This window comes from Schistocerca cancellata, chromosome 4, assembly GCF_023864275.1.
Source record: "Schistocerca cancellata isolate TAMUIC-IGC-003103 chromosome 4, iqSchCanc2.1, whole genome shotgun sequence".
Taxonomy (NCBI): Eukaryota; Metazoa; Arthropoda; class Insecta; order Orthoptera; family Acrididae; genus Schistocerca; species Schistocerca cancellata.
In genome coordinates this window covers 382111638-382133952 of record NC_064629.1, presented here as the reverse complement: position 1 = coordinate 382133952, position 22315 = coordinate 382111638, and the positions used below count along the sequence as shown (strand labels likewise).

The following is a 22315-nucleotide window of genomic DNA, read 5'->3' as shown; positions in this document are numbered from 1 at the left end:
TCTGTTACTTAAAATATCGATAATACACACTTCAACAGCAATTTCAAGAAACGCTAACATACATTTTCTCCCCACACACAGCTGCGCGACGCGCCAAACATCACTGAATTCACTTGAAGTTGCCATACTGGCGCCCACATGCGCCGCAGAAGCTAGTGCGCGAATTTAGTAGCTATGTTACATTATTCTTCCAGTTTATTGACGCAAAAATTATAACATAATTTTCAAGAGAACATACTTATGCGACAAATTTATTTTTCACACAATTATCTCTTTGTTTTTTTGATTGGCGAATGAATACTGGTCAAAGTCTAGGGGTCATTTATTATCTCTGGTATATATTCATTTGCTGAGTTGCCACAGTGTAGTGTAGCTGGAAGTTGTGTGTTGTGAACAGTGACATTATAATTTTCGAAAAAATGAGTCCAAATAAGAGAGTATTTGTAGTTGGTGTTGGAATGACGAAGGTAAGTAACAGAGATGCCAGACATTATCAATATTTTTTTTTCCGCACGGTTAAATACTTTAAACTGGAAAATTATTAGTGGTTTTCATTGCGATATAGATGCCTAGTATAGTAAAGCTCTTCGTCTTCAAAGGATTTTTATGACACACAGTGCATACTAGTTGCAAGGAGTATGCAGAAATAAAAGTTGTGCATGATTTGTATAATAGGTAAAATTCGTGTTATGAAGTGTGATGAGGAATGGTAATGGCTTAGACTACCTTTGACCCCACAGTGACTTGCATACTATGCAAGTATTAATTATACTGCGTTGCCCCTTTTGAAGTACTGTACGTATGAAACCGGTGGCATTATTTCAGTGGCTAACTTGTCTAAAACGAATCGACTGTTGATTACAGCAGTAATATCTCTGAAATGCTACTGACGTGCTGTAAAAGGAAAGTTTTCTTCCTTTCGTATTGTTGAAAGTAGTTATTGTTAAATTTTCCTAAAATTATGGAGCTTTTCTGGTTGTGGGCATGCCCTCAACAGTTCGAGAAAATGTTAACTTTCAGTTGTTTGACAGCTGTCTGTTGGGTATTAGCAATTAAAGTTTATTTACTTCTAGAAGTTTCAAACCTGATTTCAAATATCCGAAAGTTATTGTTGCAGCCGTTTACAAAGTGTGTATATCCATATGAAGTTAGGAAATAGGCCTATATACATGTTTTCTATCAGGTCATTTGAAATGATGTATTTAATTAAATTCCTTGCGCTCATTTCAGTTTGAAAAGCCAGGTAGGAGAGATGACTTCGACTATCCTCAAATGGTTAAAGAGGCAGTTACAAAGGCACTATCAGATGCACGCCTTCGTATTGATCATATTGATCAAGCTTGTGTTGGATATGTGTATGGTATGTATGTTCTTATGTAATCTTGTCTGTGCTTGTTTGTAGTTATACAACCAGTAATTTAATATGATCCTTTATTTTTCCACTGACGTAAATGCGCTGAATGCTTTAGTGGATAGGTGAAACTGAACTGCTGACCCACAGACTAGTTAGGAAATAGTATTGCGTTGGATGGCTTGTGTTTGCAATAGTGTTCTGTGATATAAGAAGGAAGAAAAACTTTGTGTAAAATAAATAGAGCACTTGCATTTTGACATGAAAGCTACCCACTTGATGTTCTGTGAAACTGTTATCCTGATGAACACCTGCTAATTCACACATTCACGAGTTCTTGATTATGGTACTGCTGCATTATTAGCACTGAGAAAATAAATTTTGGGGCTGAGGCTGTTATATAAAAATGTTCGAATGACATTATTGTTCCTTATGATTTTCTTTATAAAATCTACTATTGCAGTTATGCCTAGTTTGTTGTTCATTATATGAATGTGAAAGTTGTATTTTTTAAATTTTTGGTAAGTGTGAACAAAATTGTGCGGTATCCATTTTCTTGAAAATGGTCACAAGGCTGAAGTGGCAGTAATAGATGGTGTCTTTGAAAAAAATTAGCAAAATAATGTTTTGTTCATTACCAGTCTATAATGGTTTGACATTACTATAACTCAGTCACAGTTAATGTTCATAGTCTGGTTTCTTGAACATGTTTCCTCTTTCTTTCTGGATGTTTCCTTAAATGAAAGTTCCTCTTTGGTGTCCTCTTTTTCCATTTATATTTAATTGTTCACTATGTAACCAAGGTATGTATTTTAATACCTGTTAATTTATCATATCAGTAAACTTTATGCTGAATACGTGAATATGAATTAAACTGTTTTTATAGTAATTGGTGGCGTATTCTCAAGGAAGAGTTATTAACTTGTTGTAGTAGTAGTAGTAGTTAATAACATTTCTTCAAATAGGCAGTTCTACAGAAAAAGTGTGTCATATTCGGCTTCCAGCACGTCATTGGCTAGATGCATTATGTGGATTGTAATCATTTTGCATTTTCCATTGGGAGTGGATATTATCTCGTATCTCTTGTTAATGGTTCATTTGATTATAATTTATCTCCCACTCTTTGACAAATAATCTGATATCAGTGTAGGGGGCTATTTATGCATTGCGGACAAGTTTAACTGTAACAAGGCTGTACAAAATACCAGCAATTAATTATTTTATAAGCTTTGCTTACGAACTATTGGAATTCTCTTCCTCTAAACTGTTTCCCCAATGCAAATCATAGACAGTTTGTGGGAAAATTGTACCCTAAAAATTTTTGGTGGCAAAGCAAATGAATGGAGGCTCACCAAATTAATGCACATTCTTCTGAAAATAGTTTTTATTGCTCTGTAACATGTCTGAAGCCTGTGACAGGAAATGGCTGAGGTCTGAAGTCATGAAGACATGTGGTAGAAATGCTTGTCTTTATTAAAAACCCTGATCAGTGTTGACCATTAATATACGTAACAGTTATTTAGTAATGTGCATTACTATTCTTATGCTCATTTGAATTAAAAAGAAATTACACAAAAAACTTTTCCTGCTTAGACTGCAGTTTACGTTAGACATTTAAAACATGACAACTTGGTTTTACTTGTACAAAACAGCCACCTTCAAATTGTAACTGTAGGTGAATGTGCCATGTACAGTATCACTAGTGAATATCGTGCAAAATATGCATTTGTATTGAGAAAACAACCAGACCAAGACTACACTTAGTCTTATGGATTCAGTGGTTTCACAAAAAAATATTACTGCCTGTCACTGTTAAGTTTGTCTATTTGGGTTAGCTTGATTGTCATGCTTTTGAAAAAAATGTATGACTAGAGTTGAAATATCAAAGGTCTATATTTCTGTTTAGGTGATTCTACATGTGGACAGAGAGCATTATATGAAGTTGGCATGACAGGAATGCCTGTATACAATGTGAACAATAACTGTGCTACAGGTTCAACAGCACTATTAATGGCAAAACAGCTTGTCGAATCTGGAAATAACCAGTGTGTTTTGGCACTAGGATTTGAAAAAATGGAACGTGGATCCCTTAGTGCAAAGGTACGTGCACTGTTTCCTGTTGCACTTTTCTTTTTTTAAAAGTATCTTCTAAAGTTATTAAACTGTGGCAAATTAAAGTTCAAAACAAAGAGACAGGTGAAAGAAAAATGTGACTGACAAATGCAGGTTTCAGAAACTTAAATTTCTGATACATACTTGGATTTTAGCAAAAATGATAGTTCATGCGACCCATCAGATGAATCTGAGCTCGGTGCTGCCCTCCCTCCCCCTCCCTCTCCACCGTCTCACCATCCCAGACCCTAAATATTACATATGTCCCTTACTTTATTTCTCTCTCATAGCGCCATTAAAATCGTGTAAAGTAACGTGTGGAAACACTACTGCTGTATATGTATGTCTGCCCTTGAAGAGAAAGTAACATTGGACAAGAATTGGTTCTATATGGTGTAGTTAACACATAAACTGAAGTTGGTTCTTCTGTAGTCATCCTGATACTTACCCAAAATTCACTTACATCATTTCATGTAAATGTTACGCTGATTCTTCTACCCATCCATACTACCGGCAGTGAGCTTCCATGTTCAGAATACGTTTTCTTGAGTGTGATGTTTTTTTTTTATTTTTTTTTTTTACCTCTTCCCCTCCACCACACCCCACCCCAAAAAATTTAATGCAGTTTTTGTTGTAAGTAACTATAATTGCAAGGCAAATTGCAATATCATAGAACTTTCGTTTCACATTTCTGGGGTGTATTGTGTAAAGTCTCTGATCCTGAAAATATCAGTAAGACTCCACTTTGAAAAAATCCATTTTTCTGTTGAAAAATCAAGAAATAAGATTTCCTTCGCAGAGAAAGTGATTTATATCTCTCTGTTTCAGTATCTTGATAGAACAAACCCACTGGATAAACATGTGGAACTGATGGCTGACCTCGCAGGTCTAAGTAACTCTCCAATTGCAGCACAAATATTTGGAAATGCTGGGAAGGAACATATGGAGAAATATGGCACTAAACCTGAACACTTAGCAAAGATTGCTTACAAAAACCACAAACATTCAACAAATAACCCGTATGTACCAATTGTTTTGTCAAAAGCACAAAGTTTTCAGAGTTGGTGCTAAGATAAATATTAGTTTGTCTGGAAGACATGAGACATTTCATAAACTTAACTTTGAATTCATAGTTTTCCACCTTCCTATTTGGCCTATGGATTGTTCACATTTATGAATTCTGTTTTATAGGTACTCCCAGTTCCAGGATGAATATACTCTTGAACAGATAATGAGTTCACCACAGATATTTGGTCCTTTAACTAAACTGCAGTGCTGTCCTACATCTGATGGCGCAGCGGCTGCCATTTTGGCATCAGAGGAATTTGTACATGCACATCGTCTGGAAAACCAAGCTATTGAAATTGTTGGAATAGAAATGGTCACTGATCTTCCTTCCACGTTCAAAGACAACAGTTGTATGAAAATTGTATGTATTTAGTTTTTTAAATCGTCTGTGGAAAGTAACTTTATAAAACAGATATTTCTGAATGTGATTTTTAAATTTTTTATTACTGTACAGATTAATTTTTCTTAATAATAACCCAGATAGTAATTGTTTCCATAGTTTGTAAATTAATTTATTTTATTGAATGGAAAACTACTGTTGACTTGCTGATTAATAGCCCATTAAACTGAAGTATCTAGTAACTTCTTATAACTTTCTAGGCTGGCTATGATATGACAAAAACAGCTGCTGATAGACTGTTTAAGAACACTGGCTACAAGCCCGATGATGTGGATGTTGTAGAACTGCACGATTGTTTTTCTGCAAATGAGCTGATTACCTATGAGGCTCTTGGATTATGTGCTCCTGGGAAGGCTGGTGAACTGATAGATTCTAATGGAAATACATATGGTGGGAAGTATGTTGTAAATCCCAGTGGTGGTCTGATATCAAAAGGCCATCCTTTGGGCGCCACAGGTATTAATCACTTTTGTGGAAGGGGGAAGGACCACTGGTTGGTGACTCTTTGAACTTTCACATATTTAAAGTACTTCTGATAACAGGATACTAATTTTTCAGAAGTAGTTCTGTACATAATTGTAATTGGTTTTTTGCATTTTTGTATCAATTTTGTTGAACAAGTGCTATGGATGAAATTAGTTGAAGCAAAAATTTTAGTGAGTAGTGGAGTGTGTGAATATTAAAGACTGGTTATCCTTCAGGTATAGCACAGTGTGCTGAATTGTGCTGGCAATTACGGGGTGAAGCTGGTCGAAGACAGGTTGCAGGTGCTAAGCTTGGATTGCAGCATAATATTGGGCTTGGTGGAGCAGTTGTTGTTGCCCTCTATAGGCATGGTTTCCCAAGGTGATTATGAAATTTTTGTCATGGATCTCTAAGGCATAATTTTGTTTTTTATACAAGTATTTTATCTGTGTGTGCCTAAGTATACCTATCAAAGCAAACTGACATGAACTCTATAATACTGCAGGCCATCATATCCAGTGTATGCAAACCGTGTCGCTGCTGCCCCGGACCCGGCAGCTTTCAAGGCAAATGTTCTGTTCCAAGCTATGGAAGCTGCAATGAAAGATGATAAGGACAATCTCATTGAGAAAGTTAGAGGAGTATATGCTTTCAAGGTTACAAATGGCCCAGGAGGTGCTGAAGGTTATTGGATAATTAATGCAAAGACGGGGAAAGGAAGTGTTGAATACAATGGAAAAAGTAAGTTGTTTTTGTGTGTGTGTGTGTGTGTGTGTGTGTGTGTGTGTGTGTGTGTGTGTGTGTGTGTGTGTGTGTGTGTGTGTGTGTGTGTGTGTGAGAGAGAGAGAGAGAGAGAGAGAGAGAGAGAGAGAGAGAGAGAGAGAACAGGGGTTTCTGTAAATGTTTGCAGAGATCTGTCAACATGTGGGTTACAGTGGAGACGTTTATATATTGTCAATTAATTGGAACATAATGACATGTGCATGCACATGCATTCTGATGTGCATATGAGTAACAACATTCGTATTTTTCAGCCAAACCAGATGTCACTTTCATTATTGATGATGGTGATGTTGTGGACTTGATCACTGGAAAGTTGAATCCACAGAAGGCATTCTTCCAAGGCAAGATTAAAATACAGGGGAATATGGGACTAGCAATGAAGCTTCCAGAACTTCAGAGGCGAGCAAAAGATAAAATTGAAGAATTCAAGTCAAAGTTGTAAAGTGAAGAGATCTAATAACATTATCATTCCAGTGACGGGTGTGAACAGGGGTTTCTGTAAATGTTTGCAGAGATCTGTCAACATGTGGGTTGCAGTGGAGACATTTATATATTGTCAATTAATTGGAACATAATGACATTGTCATTTACTAATTATTGTACAGCTTAAATAAAGTTATTGTGCATAAGGTAAATGGTATGTATTTTGTGGCTTGTAAAGGGTATTAATATATAAAGTCATGGGCATTGATTTTAATCTTCCGGTAAATGTGGGTGCAATTTTGCAATGCTGTATCTGTGTCGTACAATGGCTGTATATCAAGTTTCAGTAGATGAAAGAATGATTCCAGAATTTGAGAGCTACTATCACCTCAAATTAGTTTGGTATGTAATGTTATGAAAATCACTGATGTAAAAAGTCTCAAATGTCATTTGCTGAACTATCACCATTTGATAAACTCATCCCAAAGCTATATAACTGAATCTGTAAACTAGTTTCTACATGTTCTGTTGTAAATTAATTGGTCAAAACTGCAACAGTTAGCTGAAATTACACAAAAAAAGGTGAAGAAACTGTGTGTGTGTGTGTGTGTGTGTGTGTGTGTGTGTGTGTGTGTGTGTGTGTGTGTGTGTGTGTGTGTGTGTGTGTGTGTTATTGATGTGCCATCATCACTTCTGAGAACACAGCTGTAACATTTTCAGGCTTGGGGTGGCATTCTGATAGAAAAGTCAGTATCCTTTATGTTGTTGGTGATTCAGATATGTCATTCGATAATATCTTTGTGCTGTCATGAAGATTAGAAAATTATATTGCAACCAAACCTGGATCCTTGATACTGGTGCTATGTATTGTTAATGGAATTACTAAAGCAACTGTCGTTCCATTGCTACATGTGATAAGTCGGAGTGACTAAGGGATCGAATTTTGTTTCGCATGATGATGATGACAAATTTAAAAGTGCTACCTATCCAACAGACTTGTGAAAATATAGTTTGATACACTCAAAATATGATTCTGTGAAATATTATGTGCATAATAAACAACGATGCAATATGAAGTCACACAATATTTTGTGAAATTATTCTTGAATTTGTATTTTTATATTGAATTTACAATAAATATCTGTTGGAGAAATTGATGATCGCTTTTTCTCAAATGCTTGCCTCATCCTATCATTTACCAGTTACATAACACCATGTCCTACCAAGCTTTGACAAGTGTCTTAACATTTCTCTGTTCATCTAATTGTAGTTCAGTCAACTTAAAATTGGCATAATATATAAATTAAATGGAATGTCTTCTAAGCCTGCCCTCCAGAAAAGTTGTCACAGTGGTATAAACCAATAGTGCAATTATCACCTACACTGTTCTGGTGGACTGTGCTGCTGTTTTATCTGCCCCCCCCCCCCCCCCCCCTCCCTAGGTTTCATTTCTATGCACTAAGAACTGTAGTGTCCTGTTTGGAACATTTGGCTAGGTGATTAATTTGAAATTAAACACTCTTATCTACATGTATATGTATGTATTAAAGTATGCAGTAATCCCTAGTTACAGTAACATGGTCAATAATACTTAACACTGAGAGACCTCTCTCTTACATGTTCCTGTGCTATAGAATTTAGAACCTTAGCTGTCAGAAAAATGCAGTTGCTTTTTGAAAGCTTTCGTAGACAAGTGTGGAGTTTTGATAGAATCAGTGTTGTAATCTATGTACATAATTCAATATTTCTATAATATATAAGCACAAAGTTCAGATGGAACACACCCGCACCTACCTTCCTCCCCCCTCCCTTTGCAAATAAGCATATTGCATTGCAGTAATTATTGTGTTTCTCATAAATACAACGAAAGTGATAAGCAAGTTACATCTGGACTCTTGATACAATTATCAGCTTTTTCAAATGACACAAATCTTGTACTCCACATGAATTTCATACTCTTGAAAGCATAGTCCTAACTTGTGACTGCTGTATCTTATAAAACTGTTAACCTTGTAAAATATTTCACTTTTATGATATCTTCTGGACCCCATGGCACTTAAGGAGCAAAAGTTGAGTAAATGTGTACATCTGTGTTACAATAGGATGAATTAAGGCCTATAAAGTTGAATAGAGATGAGGGACAATAAGTGTGCAAAATTAGGAACTGTGCACTCAATAAATGGCCTTTTTTCTAAAGAAGGGTGACAATACATTATTGATGTGAAAGAAGATAAGCAAATACCATGATAATTTAGCCCAAATAATGTACTGAGCTGTGATGAGTACCTTTTTGTCACATGACATACTCATGTCATTTAGTCAGAATTTTCTGGTACCAATATAAACATAGGTTCAAGTAACTGTGTGAGATCGAGAGTTACTACATATATCAGAAAAGCATGAGTGTGTGGATAATATTTTGTTCATTTAGTGGCTCTTGGGACGTCCCATACAGCCATCTCATTGCTACCGAGGTAGACAATATGTGGATAACAATAATTTGGACGATACAAATGTGAGGAAAACACAATACCCAGTCCCTGGGCGAAGAAAATCTGAGTCGGTCATAAATAGAACCCGTGCACCTTCGGTTAGTAATCCGCTGTGCTGCTACATGCTCTCCTGATCTGCGCGAAAAAATGTGTAGAGGTCCTAAAGTTTCTCTGTCCACTATGTCATATGAATTCAGTACCATGCTTTAAAATTTACTCGTGTGGTTGAACTTAAACAGAAGCATTTTTCAATGTGAACAAAATACCATGCTTTAAAATTTACTCGTGTGGTTGAACTTAAACAGAAGCATTTTTCAATGTGAACAATGACCAGTATCTTGGTGGCACATTTTATATTTTTGGAATACGAAAACTGATCATGGATCACACATTTCATTTTCTTGCAATTAACCTACATTCAAGGCAATATGATGACTGACTGTACCGGACAAAAGGATAAACTTAAATCAGACAAGGTGTTAGGGTAATTTGCCGCAAAGAATCGACAAAATTTCTTAATTTTCATAAATGCACATTGCACATTTTCTTGACAGTATTGTCTTGTACAATTAAGTCGCATTTTGTTCTCAATCTGTTGTGGAAGACTGCCATCCTCTCAAAGGTGTCTGACCCATTACTGACACCATACAGTGTCATTCTCTTTCTTTGAAATGACAACAGCTGTTTTCTCAATACTTTACATGCCTTTCAACATGACTACCACAAGGCCACTAACACACTGAAGGCTTATGCCTGACGCTGTGCCCACTGGTGTTCACAAGCTCCACTCTTTTTAGTGCAGTATTATGCATAAATATGTATGTCTTGAGTAAGTTGAGGTTGGTTTACAGGAAATCATATACAGTATCTTGTTCAGCATTTTGAATGTTATTTTTTGCAACTTTACTTTCAACAGAGATTCTACTAATATTCTTACAAATTTCAGTGTTGCTGTAAATCCATTATAAAGTTGACTGCTAATTTAATTTTGGTATGAATTGTGACATTTGCTGCATGTTACGAGTATAAATAGTTTTAGATCAAATAGACCCTGTACCATCAAACAGTTGGATGGTACAACATTGTAAATGCCAAAAAACAACTTGTTTCACTGATTAGCAATTACTGAGGATGATGGAAGAATAAGATTTTGATGTTGGTTTTGTAGAGTTATCAGAGTCTTGTGTTTATGCAAACAACTGAGTGTGACAGCATGTATGATGACAAGATTGTGTTGGTAATGGTGAAGGAAATGGACTGTAAGGAATATACAGGAAGCAGAACTGTAAGAAGCCCCGCTGTTCTTGGACAACAGCAGGGAGCTGTCTCTTCGCATCTGTCACTGATGGAAGTCTTATGTAACATTTGACAAGAATTTTCACTTCACAGTAACATATTCCTAGCAGTGGATGTTGGCAAATCTAACTTAGCTGAAATGTCGGAAATTGTAAGTTCTTGGAATCATATCCTGTTCAAACTCAGTTTTGATAAAACAAACCTGTAACATTCATGTGTTTTGCTTGAGCTTGCTTACCCTCAAATCCGAAATATGACAACTCACTAAGGTGTTTAGCACAGTGTTAAGAGACTTTTAGCTGCATATACGCGATTGCAGGCTTCCTCGACGTATTTCATCTATGAAATCTTCACGGGTTATCAGCCGAGTGGCGTCGTCTTCTAGTTGCAACATTTCGACGGATTGTGTATCCATCATCTTCCGGCGAAGATGATGGATACGCAATCCACTGAAACGTTGCGACTAGAAGACAACGCCACTCAGCTGATAACCCATGAAGATTTCATAGCTTTTAGCTGCATAGTCTTTCTTCCTTTCTTCTTCTCCATTCCCTCCAGTTATCTGTGCAATGTGTCTTTTAGGTGTGAATTTCCTGGCAGATTGTAATACTCATTAGTTAAACCCTTTTATAAAAAGGGGAGTAGAGATAATGTCATTATCTGCCAATTTCTTTACTACCAATGTTTTCAAAAGCTGAGAAAGTTTTATGTAGAAGAATAGTGGCGCATCTCAGTACACACAATCTGCTGCCAGACTTACAGCTTTGGTTCAGTAAAGGAGTATCCACAGAAAATGGAATTTAATCTTTGGTATTTGAGGTACTACCAGAGCTGAACAACAGGTTGAGGACAACGGGTATTTTCGTCATCAAAAGCCTTTGATTATGTGAACATGCAATACTTTTGCATAAGTTGAAACATTATGGGATTAGACAAAAAGCTAAACAATGGCTCACATTATATCTGAAAAGTAGGAAGAAGAAGTTTGTCTTCCATTGTCAACAAACAGAAAAGAGTTTTGAAACTGACACGTCGTGTAAATGTGGGGGCCACAGGGTTCTGTTCTTGTCTGTTGCTTTTCTCGATATATACTGGCACCCAAAATTTAAGGCTGGAAGCAACTTTCGCATTATGTGACACTGCCAAGTAACATAGCCCAATGAAACTTGGACCACATATGTAAGTACTGCTACAATGTAGCACAGAAGGTAACTGAAAGAAATACACAGTGAGATGAACAGAAATGACACTTTCATTCAAATACAATAATTACACTGAAGTCACCATTATTCACGATGGTCCTCTGGATGTTACAAAAGGTGAGACGCTGCAGCAGTGCATGCTGTCCAATGAGATCCCATGCTGACCACAAGGTTGGTAAGGAGTTGTGGTAGAGCATTCCATTCCTCCACCAGTACAGTTGGCAGCTGCTGGATAGCCACTGCTGCATGCGGGCATGGCGCAATATGCCTGCGCAACACATTTGGAGGTCAGTATGCCCATGAAACATTATCCCTTCCCACATCATAACACCTGGACCACCAGAATGATCATATTTGACTTTGCTGGATGTACCCTCATATGGCAAAACATGGGAACATGTAATGTACCCAGGAACACTTTCAAACATGATCGTTTTGTTGGTCCAGGTGCTCTGGTGTGAGAAAGCATGGTGTTGCATGGATGTACAGACCTCCAAATCGTTGAACGCGGTACACACACGCGTCACTGGTATTGTAACATTGTACTCCTTCCACATCGACATCTTTTCAGTGTTGCATTCATCTCTGACTTCACCCTATTAAGAACAATGTCTCAATTTGTGTAATGTCCAGGGGACCACTACAAATTGTAGTGACTCCAGTGTAATTATTCTCTTTGAATAAGAGTGTCATGTCTGTATTGTACTGTAGCAGTTCTTTCATCCACAGTTTCAGTTTAACCGAAGTATGTTATTTGGCAGTGACACAGCATGCGAAAATTACTTGCATCCTTAAGTTTTTCAAGTCCGTGTGCAGATGACAAGAGAGTTAATGTGAAACATGTGGAATGTAATATAAATTATGTAGCTAATATATTAGTTTGTAACGTCAGTACATAGCTTTCAGAGAAAATATTAACAGTTCAGAAAAACACAGTGCATTCAGTTTCTGACAAGTAAATCTTTAAAAAGTGAAATTTTATCATCTCCGAAAAGTCAGCGGGTGAATTCGGTCATTTTAAATTATTTTGACTGAAAGTAGATGTACAGTTTTCTTGGAAGTACCACACTGAAGATCTTATGCAGAAACCGAATGATGCTATCTTCACTATAAGAATTATCTCCTCTGACATTGAAACACGAAGGATTGTTTATAATTGCTTCCTTTCATTCTATTAGATGGTGTTATATTTTGGGGAAACTCTGTGCACTCAGCAATAATGTTCTTAAGTAAGAAAATGGTGGTCAGATTGTTATGCAGTATCAGTTCTCAAATTTTTTATTGGCTGTTGTTCAGCTGTCTTGGAATTCTAAATCTGCCATCCCGGTACTTATATTCCATTGTGGGATTTTTTTGTTGGCAATAATGATTCATTCAGAAAAACTAACATTCATTCAGTGAACACTGGACTGAAAAATGATATGCACTTGCATAACAATTCCTTGAGCATTATTCTGAAGTGTGAGCACTATTCAGCAGGTTTCATTTTCAACAGACTTTGAACAAACAGAAAAAAAATAAATATAAAGCCCAAGTACTGAAATCCAAGTTGAAGGTTTCTTCATGGCACACTCCTATTCTGTACAAAGCTCCTTGCAGTAGTTCAGAGTTTTGTGTGTAATGTGTCATTTATTCATATGCTATTTCAATTTTTTGTGTTTTATTAATTCATTTATTTAAAAGTTTTGTAAACAGCATTCTGTAACATCTGTACCAACTCCTGAATGAATTTTCATTTTGCAGCAGAGAATGTGCTGATTTAAAACTTACTGGCAGTTTAAAACTTGGTGCTGGACTGGGACTTGAGCCTGAGGCCTTTGCCTTTCGTGTGCAAGTACTCTGCCAACTACACGAGCACGACTCAGAGCACTTGTCCATGACAACAAAGGTCCCAGGTTTGAGTTCTGGTCTGACACAGCTGTAATGCATCAGGCAGGAGTTGTTTCTGCATAAAAGCTTCCACCTGGTCACAGCCACAGACCTTCCTAGTGTTTAGGGAACAAAGCTGGCCATCAACTTCCTCCTCAGTGATGGGTTCGATGGCATCACCTGCGTCCTCCACAAGAAAAACAGGAAGCTGTTGTTTTACAATTTGTGTGTGCACCTCATCTGTATCATCTTCTATCAAAGTAAAGTTGTCCACAAAGCAATCAGCCAAGATGTTGGCCTTGGCACCAGGTTCATAGACAGCTGCTCTGCTGACTAGCAGAGGAGGAAGACGATGCCCTTTTCTTAAGAATTGTTTGGTTAGTTGCCAGGCAGAGCCATGTTCAACACAAAACATGGCTATTTTGCATGCCCAATCGTGATTTCAGTGGTTTTCCCACTGCTACCTTTATTTCACGGCACAGATAATTTAGGTGACATTTGGTTGTAGGATGGCATGTAATTTACCACACATGCAAAAGCTGGTTCTTGTCTGAAATGGCTTGCAAAATTTCAGGGGGAAGCTGATGTGATCCGTCAGAAGGCCTTTGTGTACCTTTAGATGTGGCAGCTTCAACAGCCCAGAGTGTTTCAACTGTAAGCTGTCACAATATTTTGTCTGCACCGACGATACTCGGGTGTGGGATGGCAGCAAGAGAGTCTTGCAGGTCCTCTCTAAATTGTTCCCAATTTACCCTCCCTAGTTGCCGACATCGTTTTGGTGGCTCCACACTGTCAATGTCTATATCGAAAATGACCGGCAGATGAGAGAGCCACTCAACTTGTTGCAGTAGTGAGGTGCCCACTCCCCTCACCACTGCTATGTTGAACACGTCAGGGTGGTTGCATGTACTGTTTGGGTACTTCATCGGGTTGTACAGTACTAGAACTACTGTGTTGTGCTGCCAAAATACTCATAGTAGACGACGATCATTGGTGTTTGTTACCCTGCAGTGCCATTCAGCAGGTTTTGCATTAAAGTCCCCGCAATAAAAAGTTTACCATGGAGATACAGTAATGGTTCAAAATCTATGGGTTCTAAAGTGCGCGTCATTTATGTTGGCGGCCGAGTTTAGGTTCGTTCTGCGCATCTGACGTCACAAAACACAGTCAACCAATGAACAGAGAACGACGTTGCCACATCTCGACTGCAGTGCAGAGCATGGACGAGTGTCTTCAGTTTTAGAAACGTTCAGTCATAAATAAAGTAATAGAACAAAAGCAATGTCTTGATAGCAGACATTCTTTTATAGAAAGTTTGGAAAAAGCATTCTTTATACCAATTGCTTCATATTCTATTAATTAATTAAACCAAACAAGCAATAAGACTCCTAATTCAGGCGATAGCAAGGAAAGGTGTTTGTAACACTCTCACGAACCGCTTTTTCGCAATAAAGAACAGCGGCAATTGATTATTTCCTATTGTACTTCGACCAAGCGTGAGTAATTCATAATCATACCAACAGTGTTTGTCAGTATTTTGCGTGTCGTATTATAGTCCTCATGGCGTCATGTAGTCAGGTAAGGTGCGTTAGCGTAACGGGTAGGGTGTTGCACTGCTACGCGAAAGGTTATGAGTCCAAACCTTATGCAGTGCTTAATATTTTCATTATTTAAAAACAATATCGAAGTGCCTTACTTCACGAATTATATTCGTTTGAATGCAATTTTTTGAAATTTCTAGTGCTTTGTCTCTTCATTAACCCTTTCGCTGCTGCAGACACGTGCTCGCCGCATTCCGCGCTGTGCGCGATTTTGTCGTCACTGCACTGCTCGCCTGTGTAGACACATGGTGTTCCCACTGCTTTGACACGCTTATCATTCGATTTCACAAAAACTATTTGGCCCAAAAATTTGATTTTTACACGTCTTCTTGACTGGTACCTTCCCCCCATAAATGACTTAATTTTGTTTCGATGTTCAACGCAGTTATTATGCAGCATTAAATGTAGTAAACCATTGCACGAAATTTTGAAGAGTTTGCAGAGGTTGAAGTCCATAGCGTATACTTTCCGTATGGTCGATTTTAGTTGCCACAATGTTGAGAATGAAATGTGGACAAGATACCTAAATTTCATATAAAATTTACTGTATAACAATATCTCATTTAATTTAAGTACGACATAGGTGTCGTATGTAATATTGAGAAATATTCCGTCTTTCGCGACTGTAATAAAAGTATTATTTACACCGGACGCGTTTGGCTTTACTTTAAAGCACTTCAATCAAGGAAAGGTATGGCACATACTCAATGGTACTCATGTTCTCTTTCTTGTTTTTGTTTCACAGTCGCAGTTTTACCAATGGTACTGAAATATATTCCTCTTCTGCAACTGTAATAAGGGGCTTATTTAGACCAGACGCATTTCTCTCTTTTGAAGCATCTTCAGTGGACAGTATTTTGTCTCCTCCATTGCCAAGTCACCTTTCGTAGTTTTGTGCTGCGGTAACACAATATTCAACGTTTGTGTTGGCAGATCAGTGTTTTAGCAAATAAATGATGTTTGTGTGTGTCACACACAAAAATTATATTTGACATAGCTCAGAGCACTTCACTGATAGACGGTATATTCAAGTCCTAATGTTTTTGTAAGTCCACAGTTTTGTTTAATGTATTTTGTCTACTTCCTTTTGATTGATTGAAGTGCTTTAAAATAAAGCCAAACGTGCTCAGTGTAAATAAAACTTTTGTTACAGTCGCGAAAGACGGAATATTTCTCAATATTACATACGACACCTATGTGGTACTTAAACGAGCTAGTGTTATACAGTAAATTTTATATTACATTTAGGTATTTTGTCCACATTTCATTCTCAACATTGTGGCAACTAAAATCGACCATACGGAAAGTATACTCTATGGACTTTTCCCTCTGCAAACTCTTCAAAATTTCGTGCAATGGTTTACTATATTTAATGCTGCATAATAACTGCGTTGAACATCGAAACAAAATTAAGTCATTTATGGGGGGGAGGAATCAGTCAAGAAGATGTGTAAAAATCAAATTTTTGGACCAAATAGTTTTTGTGGAATCGATTGATAAGAGTGTCAAAGCAGTCGGAACACGATGTGTCTGCACAGGCGAGCAGTGCAGTGACAAAATCGCGCACAGCGCGGAATGCAGGGAGCACGTCTTTGTAGCAGCGAAAGGGTTAATGCGGCCGTGGTGGCTTTACTTCATGAACTGCGCGCTCCCCCCTAAACATAAGCTTGCGAACTATGCTATACTATGGCGCTGCTTCTATTGGCGCGTGCGTCGTGTGCAACTGGCAACGCAGCAATCTCCCGCGTCTGGGAGGGCATGCGCGAGCCGCCAAGATAAAAGAATTGAACTATAGTAATCTTCCAGGTGACCTGTAGACTGAACTGAATGTAATCTGGCCTGACATTGTCTCTGCTGCAACAGCAGTGGTCTCAGTTCTTGCTAGTTGTTAAAGCTGCACAACGTGGTGTTTGGGCGAGGTCTTAATGTAGACTGCAGTACCATCCCCTGCTGTGAGCCTGTCAGTGCAGTGACAAATGAAATTTGCCACCCACACATGGGTGCATGGTTTTAGGAAGGTTCCCTGAACCAGGCAGATGTCAATTGCCTTGTCATGAAGGAACTGCTGTAACTCTCCTACTTGTGGACATATGTATTCCATGTGCATACGGTGACGCCATGAACCATATTAGGCTTGGAGTGCCTGTGTTGCCTTTTGATAGATGGCCAGAAGGGCCAACTTCACTGCCAGCACAAGGATGGTCAGAAGAGTTTAGAGCAGCTCTTTGACGGTTTTTAGGAGAGAGCACGTGTTCCTAAATGATTGACATCATTTGTTGCTGTTTACAGGCAGCATGCAATGGCCTAGGACCCTGGGCTATGAAATGGTGTCTCAAATTCAATGCCAAAAAAAAACAAGGCTGTCGTAATAACGCGACGTTAAGTGCCCATTGACCTTCAGCCACTGTGATTTGTGGGAGGCCAGATCCACTGTTTTCACACTGCTAAGTATGAGGGGTAACTCTTGATAGGCAAGATAACCTGGAAACAATATATTCATGAGGTCTTGAGGAAAATGCATGCCTGTTTGAAGGCATTTTAGCCCATATTACATCCAGAATCAAGGCTTCCTCCAGGTTGTGGAATTACCTGTGCTAGAACACGTGTCTGCAGTGTGGGGAAATGCAGCTGATACCCACATTCGTCCAAGGAGTGCAAGGGAGAGCTAAGCAACTCACCTTGCACTTACCGCGAGACTTCGTGACCAGGGCCTTGCATGAGGACTCGGGCATCCCCATCATAAGAAATCGCATAAAACAGCTAAGTTCTATGAAATGTCATGTCAGTCTGAAAATCACCTAATTTGAAGTCTGGGAAACCAGCAGCACTGACGGCAGACTGCTAAGTGGCCTGACCTGCTTTGGCAGTGACCTAGGAGGCAAACACATGCATCAATGCTGGCTATGGAGAGATGACAAACAAAACAATTAGGTGCAAACAAAATAAACTTCAAGAAATGCAGGAACAGTTTTACAAAACAGCCTGTGCGAAACCAACAGCTAGAACTGTTGTATTACACGTTTATTACCTTATAAATAAATAAATAAACTTTTTTATTTTAAATTCAGTGCATTAGCATTTGTAAAATGATCCTTTCATGCAGTGTTCATTAAAAAATGACGATCATTCCACTTGGGACTTGTGGAATGGTACATTAGCTTATTTGTTTGAGTTGTAAATATTTGTCATGTATTGTTGTTTTTCTGACATGTTCTACATCCTGGAGGACCTCCTCACTACGGATCAATTGGAATGGAAGTAAATCTAATCTAATCTTTAGGAAAAGAGCAGGTACATACAGCTGTAATATGTACGTATATTCAGTGCCGAAGTAACTTTGGCTTGTGTGTTCCCACAGAACCTTATTAATAAATTAATGAATATACACGAATAAAAATCTTCAATGTGTACTATTTGATGATTGCTATGATAGATATTAAACAAAACATTTATCTGTAGGACATCTGCCATACCTCCATTGTATAAGGAGTAGTGGGGCTATATTTGGGTGGGCCCTTTTTCCATAGCTGCTCATAGGACATCAGTGGATTATACTTTAACTGCAAACATTTCCGGAAGTTTTAGCAGTCCATTGGGCCATATTAATATCCAAACAATAAAAAGACCTCATGTGACTAGTCAACCAGAGAAATCTGCCAATACTAACGGAACTTCTACCAGTAAAAGTCTACATTTGGTGGTAAATAATGTATTTATTATAATTAAACATGTATAAGGTACATTTGACAGGCCATTACCTTTCTACATACATAAAGCAATGGAGGGATACGTAATTCCACCAAGAGACGACAATGAAGACACACTCCTGGTTGATACAGTGAAATGTGTCCAACCAAACAAGCTGTTAAATGCCAATTCACTTGGAGAGAATGTCATAAATAATGAGCAGCGCACCATGTTAAATTACAGGAAAAGTGTTGTAAGCTACCGGGACATCATGAATATTGATGCGGCAGAAATGCAACAATAATGGCAAGGTGAAGTTGTCACTGAGCTAAACAACATTATAAAGAGAGAAAATGATGAGCTCAAAAAGACACCAGCTTTTATTCCAGTGTTCATTGTACCAAAGTTGCCTGAGCAGGATGCAACAGCCTTTCTCCATCTTACCTTAGACACATTTAAAGGTCAACATTTTGGTTATACTGCATTGGCATTCAAACGATTGTTTATACTGTTCAGTTGGATGCAAATCAAATACACAGTCCAGTGGTTCTGCCCTAGTGTGTTAAATGCCCCAGCATCATCCTCTATGGAGCAGAGGATGTCGTAGAAAGAAGAAAATCCAGGAGTTACAGGTCGCACAATGCATCTCGTACTCTGAGATGAAAAAGGTATTTAACACACTGATTGCCATGAGGCCACTGGCAAACTTTAAGAAGAACTGCACTTAAGAATTAAATTTTAAGTCCTTCTTTTATAACATTTTTGATATGCATAATGATTTTATGTAGTATACACTGACGGTGTGAAGCAAGGGAGGGTTCCCCAGTCATGTATTCAGGATTCAACTTTCCATTGAATACACTGTATATGTCATATAGCTGCATACAATCCTGGAGGTAATGAGCAGATGAAATGTCAAAGCAAATAGTTTCTCTTATGCCCCTATTCCTTAATTCTCTACAAGCATTGCAACAAATGTATTCAGTGGAGAAAGTGGAAGAATTGGCACAGGTCACAGTTCTCCATTTTGAACGGCAGGAGGAATGTCTCATCCCTCTGGGTATACCTCTTATCACCCACGCCAACAGGATGCAATCAAATCAAATGTGGCTCTGGGATAGGACACTGTCCATTAACACATGACTTCATAGTGTGAAGACAGGCCCCTCTTCCCCCTTTTTCCGGTCTTTGATGCCTCTGGCATACCAATTACTGGATGTTACATCTCAACTGAGGACATTCCATGTTTTAACTAGAGGGTAAAATCAAATTTAGGTGGGAACCTCCCCTCTAATTTAGCTAATGACACAAAGAATGTGATAAAACTTTTTGAATTTTGTGTATTGTCCAGATTACAGCCTATGCTTCACTGTGCAGGAGTTTGTGCACTGTTTTGAAACTTCCTAGCAGATTGAAACAATGTCTCAAAGCAAGACTCAGTCACAGAACTGTGCCTTATGCAGGTAATGCTCTTGCCTGCCGAGTTATCGAGGCATGACTCATGACTCTGCCTCACAGCTTCACCTCTGCCAGAAAGTCTCTTGTACTGTCCAAGCTCTACGAGAGTTCTCCTGGATACTCTTATGGATTAGCACTCCTGGAACAAAGGATATTGCAGGGAAATGGTTTAACCACAGGCTAGGAGACTGTTTCCAGAACTGGTATTTCACTTGGCAGTGAATTTTGTCAGGATATGGCACAAAACCTTGAAAAATGGAAACACAGATCCAGTGCTAATGTTGGTGCACTTCTCACATGTTTTTGTGCAGAACATTATAGATAATGTATTTCTTCAAAGATTGAATCATACCCGTGGATTTATAAAATAGAAATAGAATGAAAAATATATCCATGAGTGTTTAATCTTGCACCCAAATTTGTCATTTTCTTGCATTATGGTGGAAGGACAGACATATATAAAATCTCACACAGTCAAAAAACTAAAGCCAAATATCAGGGAAGAAGACACCAATCTTCATACAGGTGTCGGCACATACTTGCCATAACATAGAACACTATTTTACCTTGTCTCTAGCAGAAGTGGAGCCACTACCAGTACTGTATTTGATGCATCATCTACATACATTGTGAGCATTGTGGTTTTCTTTGTTCTGATATTTCCATTTCTGTACAAGTTTTTTGTAGTATTTTCAGAGCTTCTCCAAAACATTCATTTCAAAAATTATGTATTTTTTGTGTATTTAGTAATGGATAAAAGTCATCTGCAAGGAAAAATTGAAATGAAATCAGTAGCAACCCATGAGAACCCCAACGGTTAAACTGTTTTAGTATATAAAACCTGTATGCTGTGGCGTAGCACATTTCAATGAGAGAATATACCTTAGAGGTGATACTTGTAGAAAACCTTTCTGCAAAGTTGCCTACTATAGTATCATGGTACAAGAGTCAAATGAGACCTTCTGACACAACACTGAAAGGCACAGACACATTTCTTCAAGTATAGAGCTTTCACTAAATGGCAAGCGAGCATGAAGAGATTTTTCTAAACTCCTGGAAAGCTATGGATACAGCAGTAAATGAAAGGGGGTGAGTGGGGGAGGGGCAATTATTACCTCCTGATTATGGAAGGAGAATCACAATGGCACCAGATAGTATTATAAGTGTCAAGAAGTTAATTCTGCGGCTCTGTACTACCATAAGGAGGATAACCATTTTGCATATATGTCTTGTGATGATGAGTTTTCATCATTTATAAGCAGATTTTTACATCTAGACCTTATTGCCAATGTTGATAGTGACACTACATAATACATCTACACTGAGGTGACAAAAGTCATGGGATAGCAATATGCATATATACAGATGCCAGTAATATCGTGCACACAGGTTATAAAGGGGCACTGCATTGGCAGATGTGCCATTTGTACTCAGGTGATTCATATGGAAGGTCTCAGATGTGATTATGGCTGCATGATGGGAATTAACAGACTTTCAATGCAAAATGATAGTTAGAGCTAGACGCATGGAACAATCCATTTCTCAGTTGGTAAGAGCTGATGGTTGTATTCGAGTGTGGCACAGACCCCACACAGCCATGGACCCAAATTGTTGTAGAGGAACCGTGCAAGCTGGTGGTGGCTCCACAATGGTGTGGGCTGTGTTTGTACAGAATGGACCAGGGTCTCTGGTCAAACTGAACTGATCATTGACTAGAAATTATTATGTTATTCTGTTTGGAGACCATTTGCAGCCATGAATGGACTTCATGTTCCCAAACAATTGCATTTTTATGGATGACAATGCACCATGTCACAGGACAAAAATTGTTTGCAATTGGTTTGAAGAACATTCTGGACTGTTCGAGCAAATGATTTGGCCACCCAGATTGCCCAACATGAATCCCATTGAACATCCATGGGACATAATTGAGAGGTCAGTTTGTGCACAAAATCCTGCATTGGCAACACTTTCGCCATTATGAACAGTTATAGAAACAGCATGGCTCCATATTTCTGCAGGGGATATCCAATGACTTGTTGAGACCCTTACCATGTTGAGTTGCTGCACTATGCCAGACAAAAGGAGGGCTGAAATGATATTAGGAT

The 22315-nt window shown here is 38.3% G+C and overlaps 1 protein-coding gene across 1 annotated transcript; it reads left to right on the top strand.

Moving 5' to 3' along the window:
- Nucleotides 1-309: 309 nt before the first annotated feature.
- On the top strand, nt 310-7759 carry LOC126184818 (sterol carrier protein 2). The gene is made up of 9 exons (XM_049927396.1): nt 310-467; nt 1231-1360; nt 3258-3451; nt 4292-4482; nt 4655-4892; nt 5132-5387; nt 5633-5777; nt 5902-6137; nt 6431-7759. Exons 1-9 carry the CDS (start codon nt 420-422, stop codon nt 6619-6621), a joined length of 1629 nt encoding a protein of 542 aa, XP_049783353.1. The 5' UTR covers nt 310-419; the 3' UTR covers nt 6622-7759.
- Nucleotides 7760-22315: the final 14556 nt, after the last annotated feature.

Coding starts and splice junctions, on each gene's coding strand:
- LOC126184818 (XM_049927396.1), top strand. CDS start 420: ATGAGTCCAAATAAGAGAGTATTTGTAGTTGGTGTTGGAATGACGAAG. Junction 4,893..5,131: donor ACAACAGTTGTATGAAAATT/GTATGTATTTAG, acceptor ATAACTTTCTAG/GCTGGCTATGATATGACAAA. Junction 6,138..6,430: donor TGTTGAATACAATGGAAAAA/GTAAGTTGTTTT, acceptor CGTATTTTTCAG/CCAAACCAGATGTCACTTTC.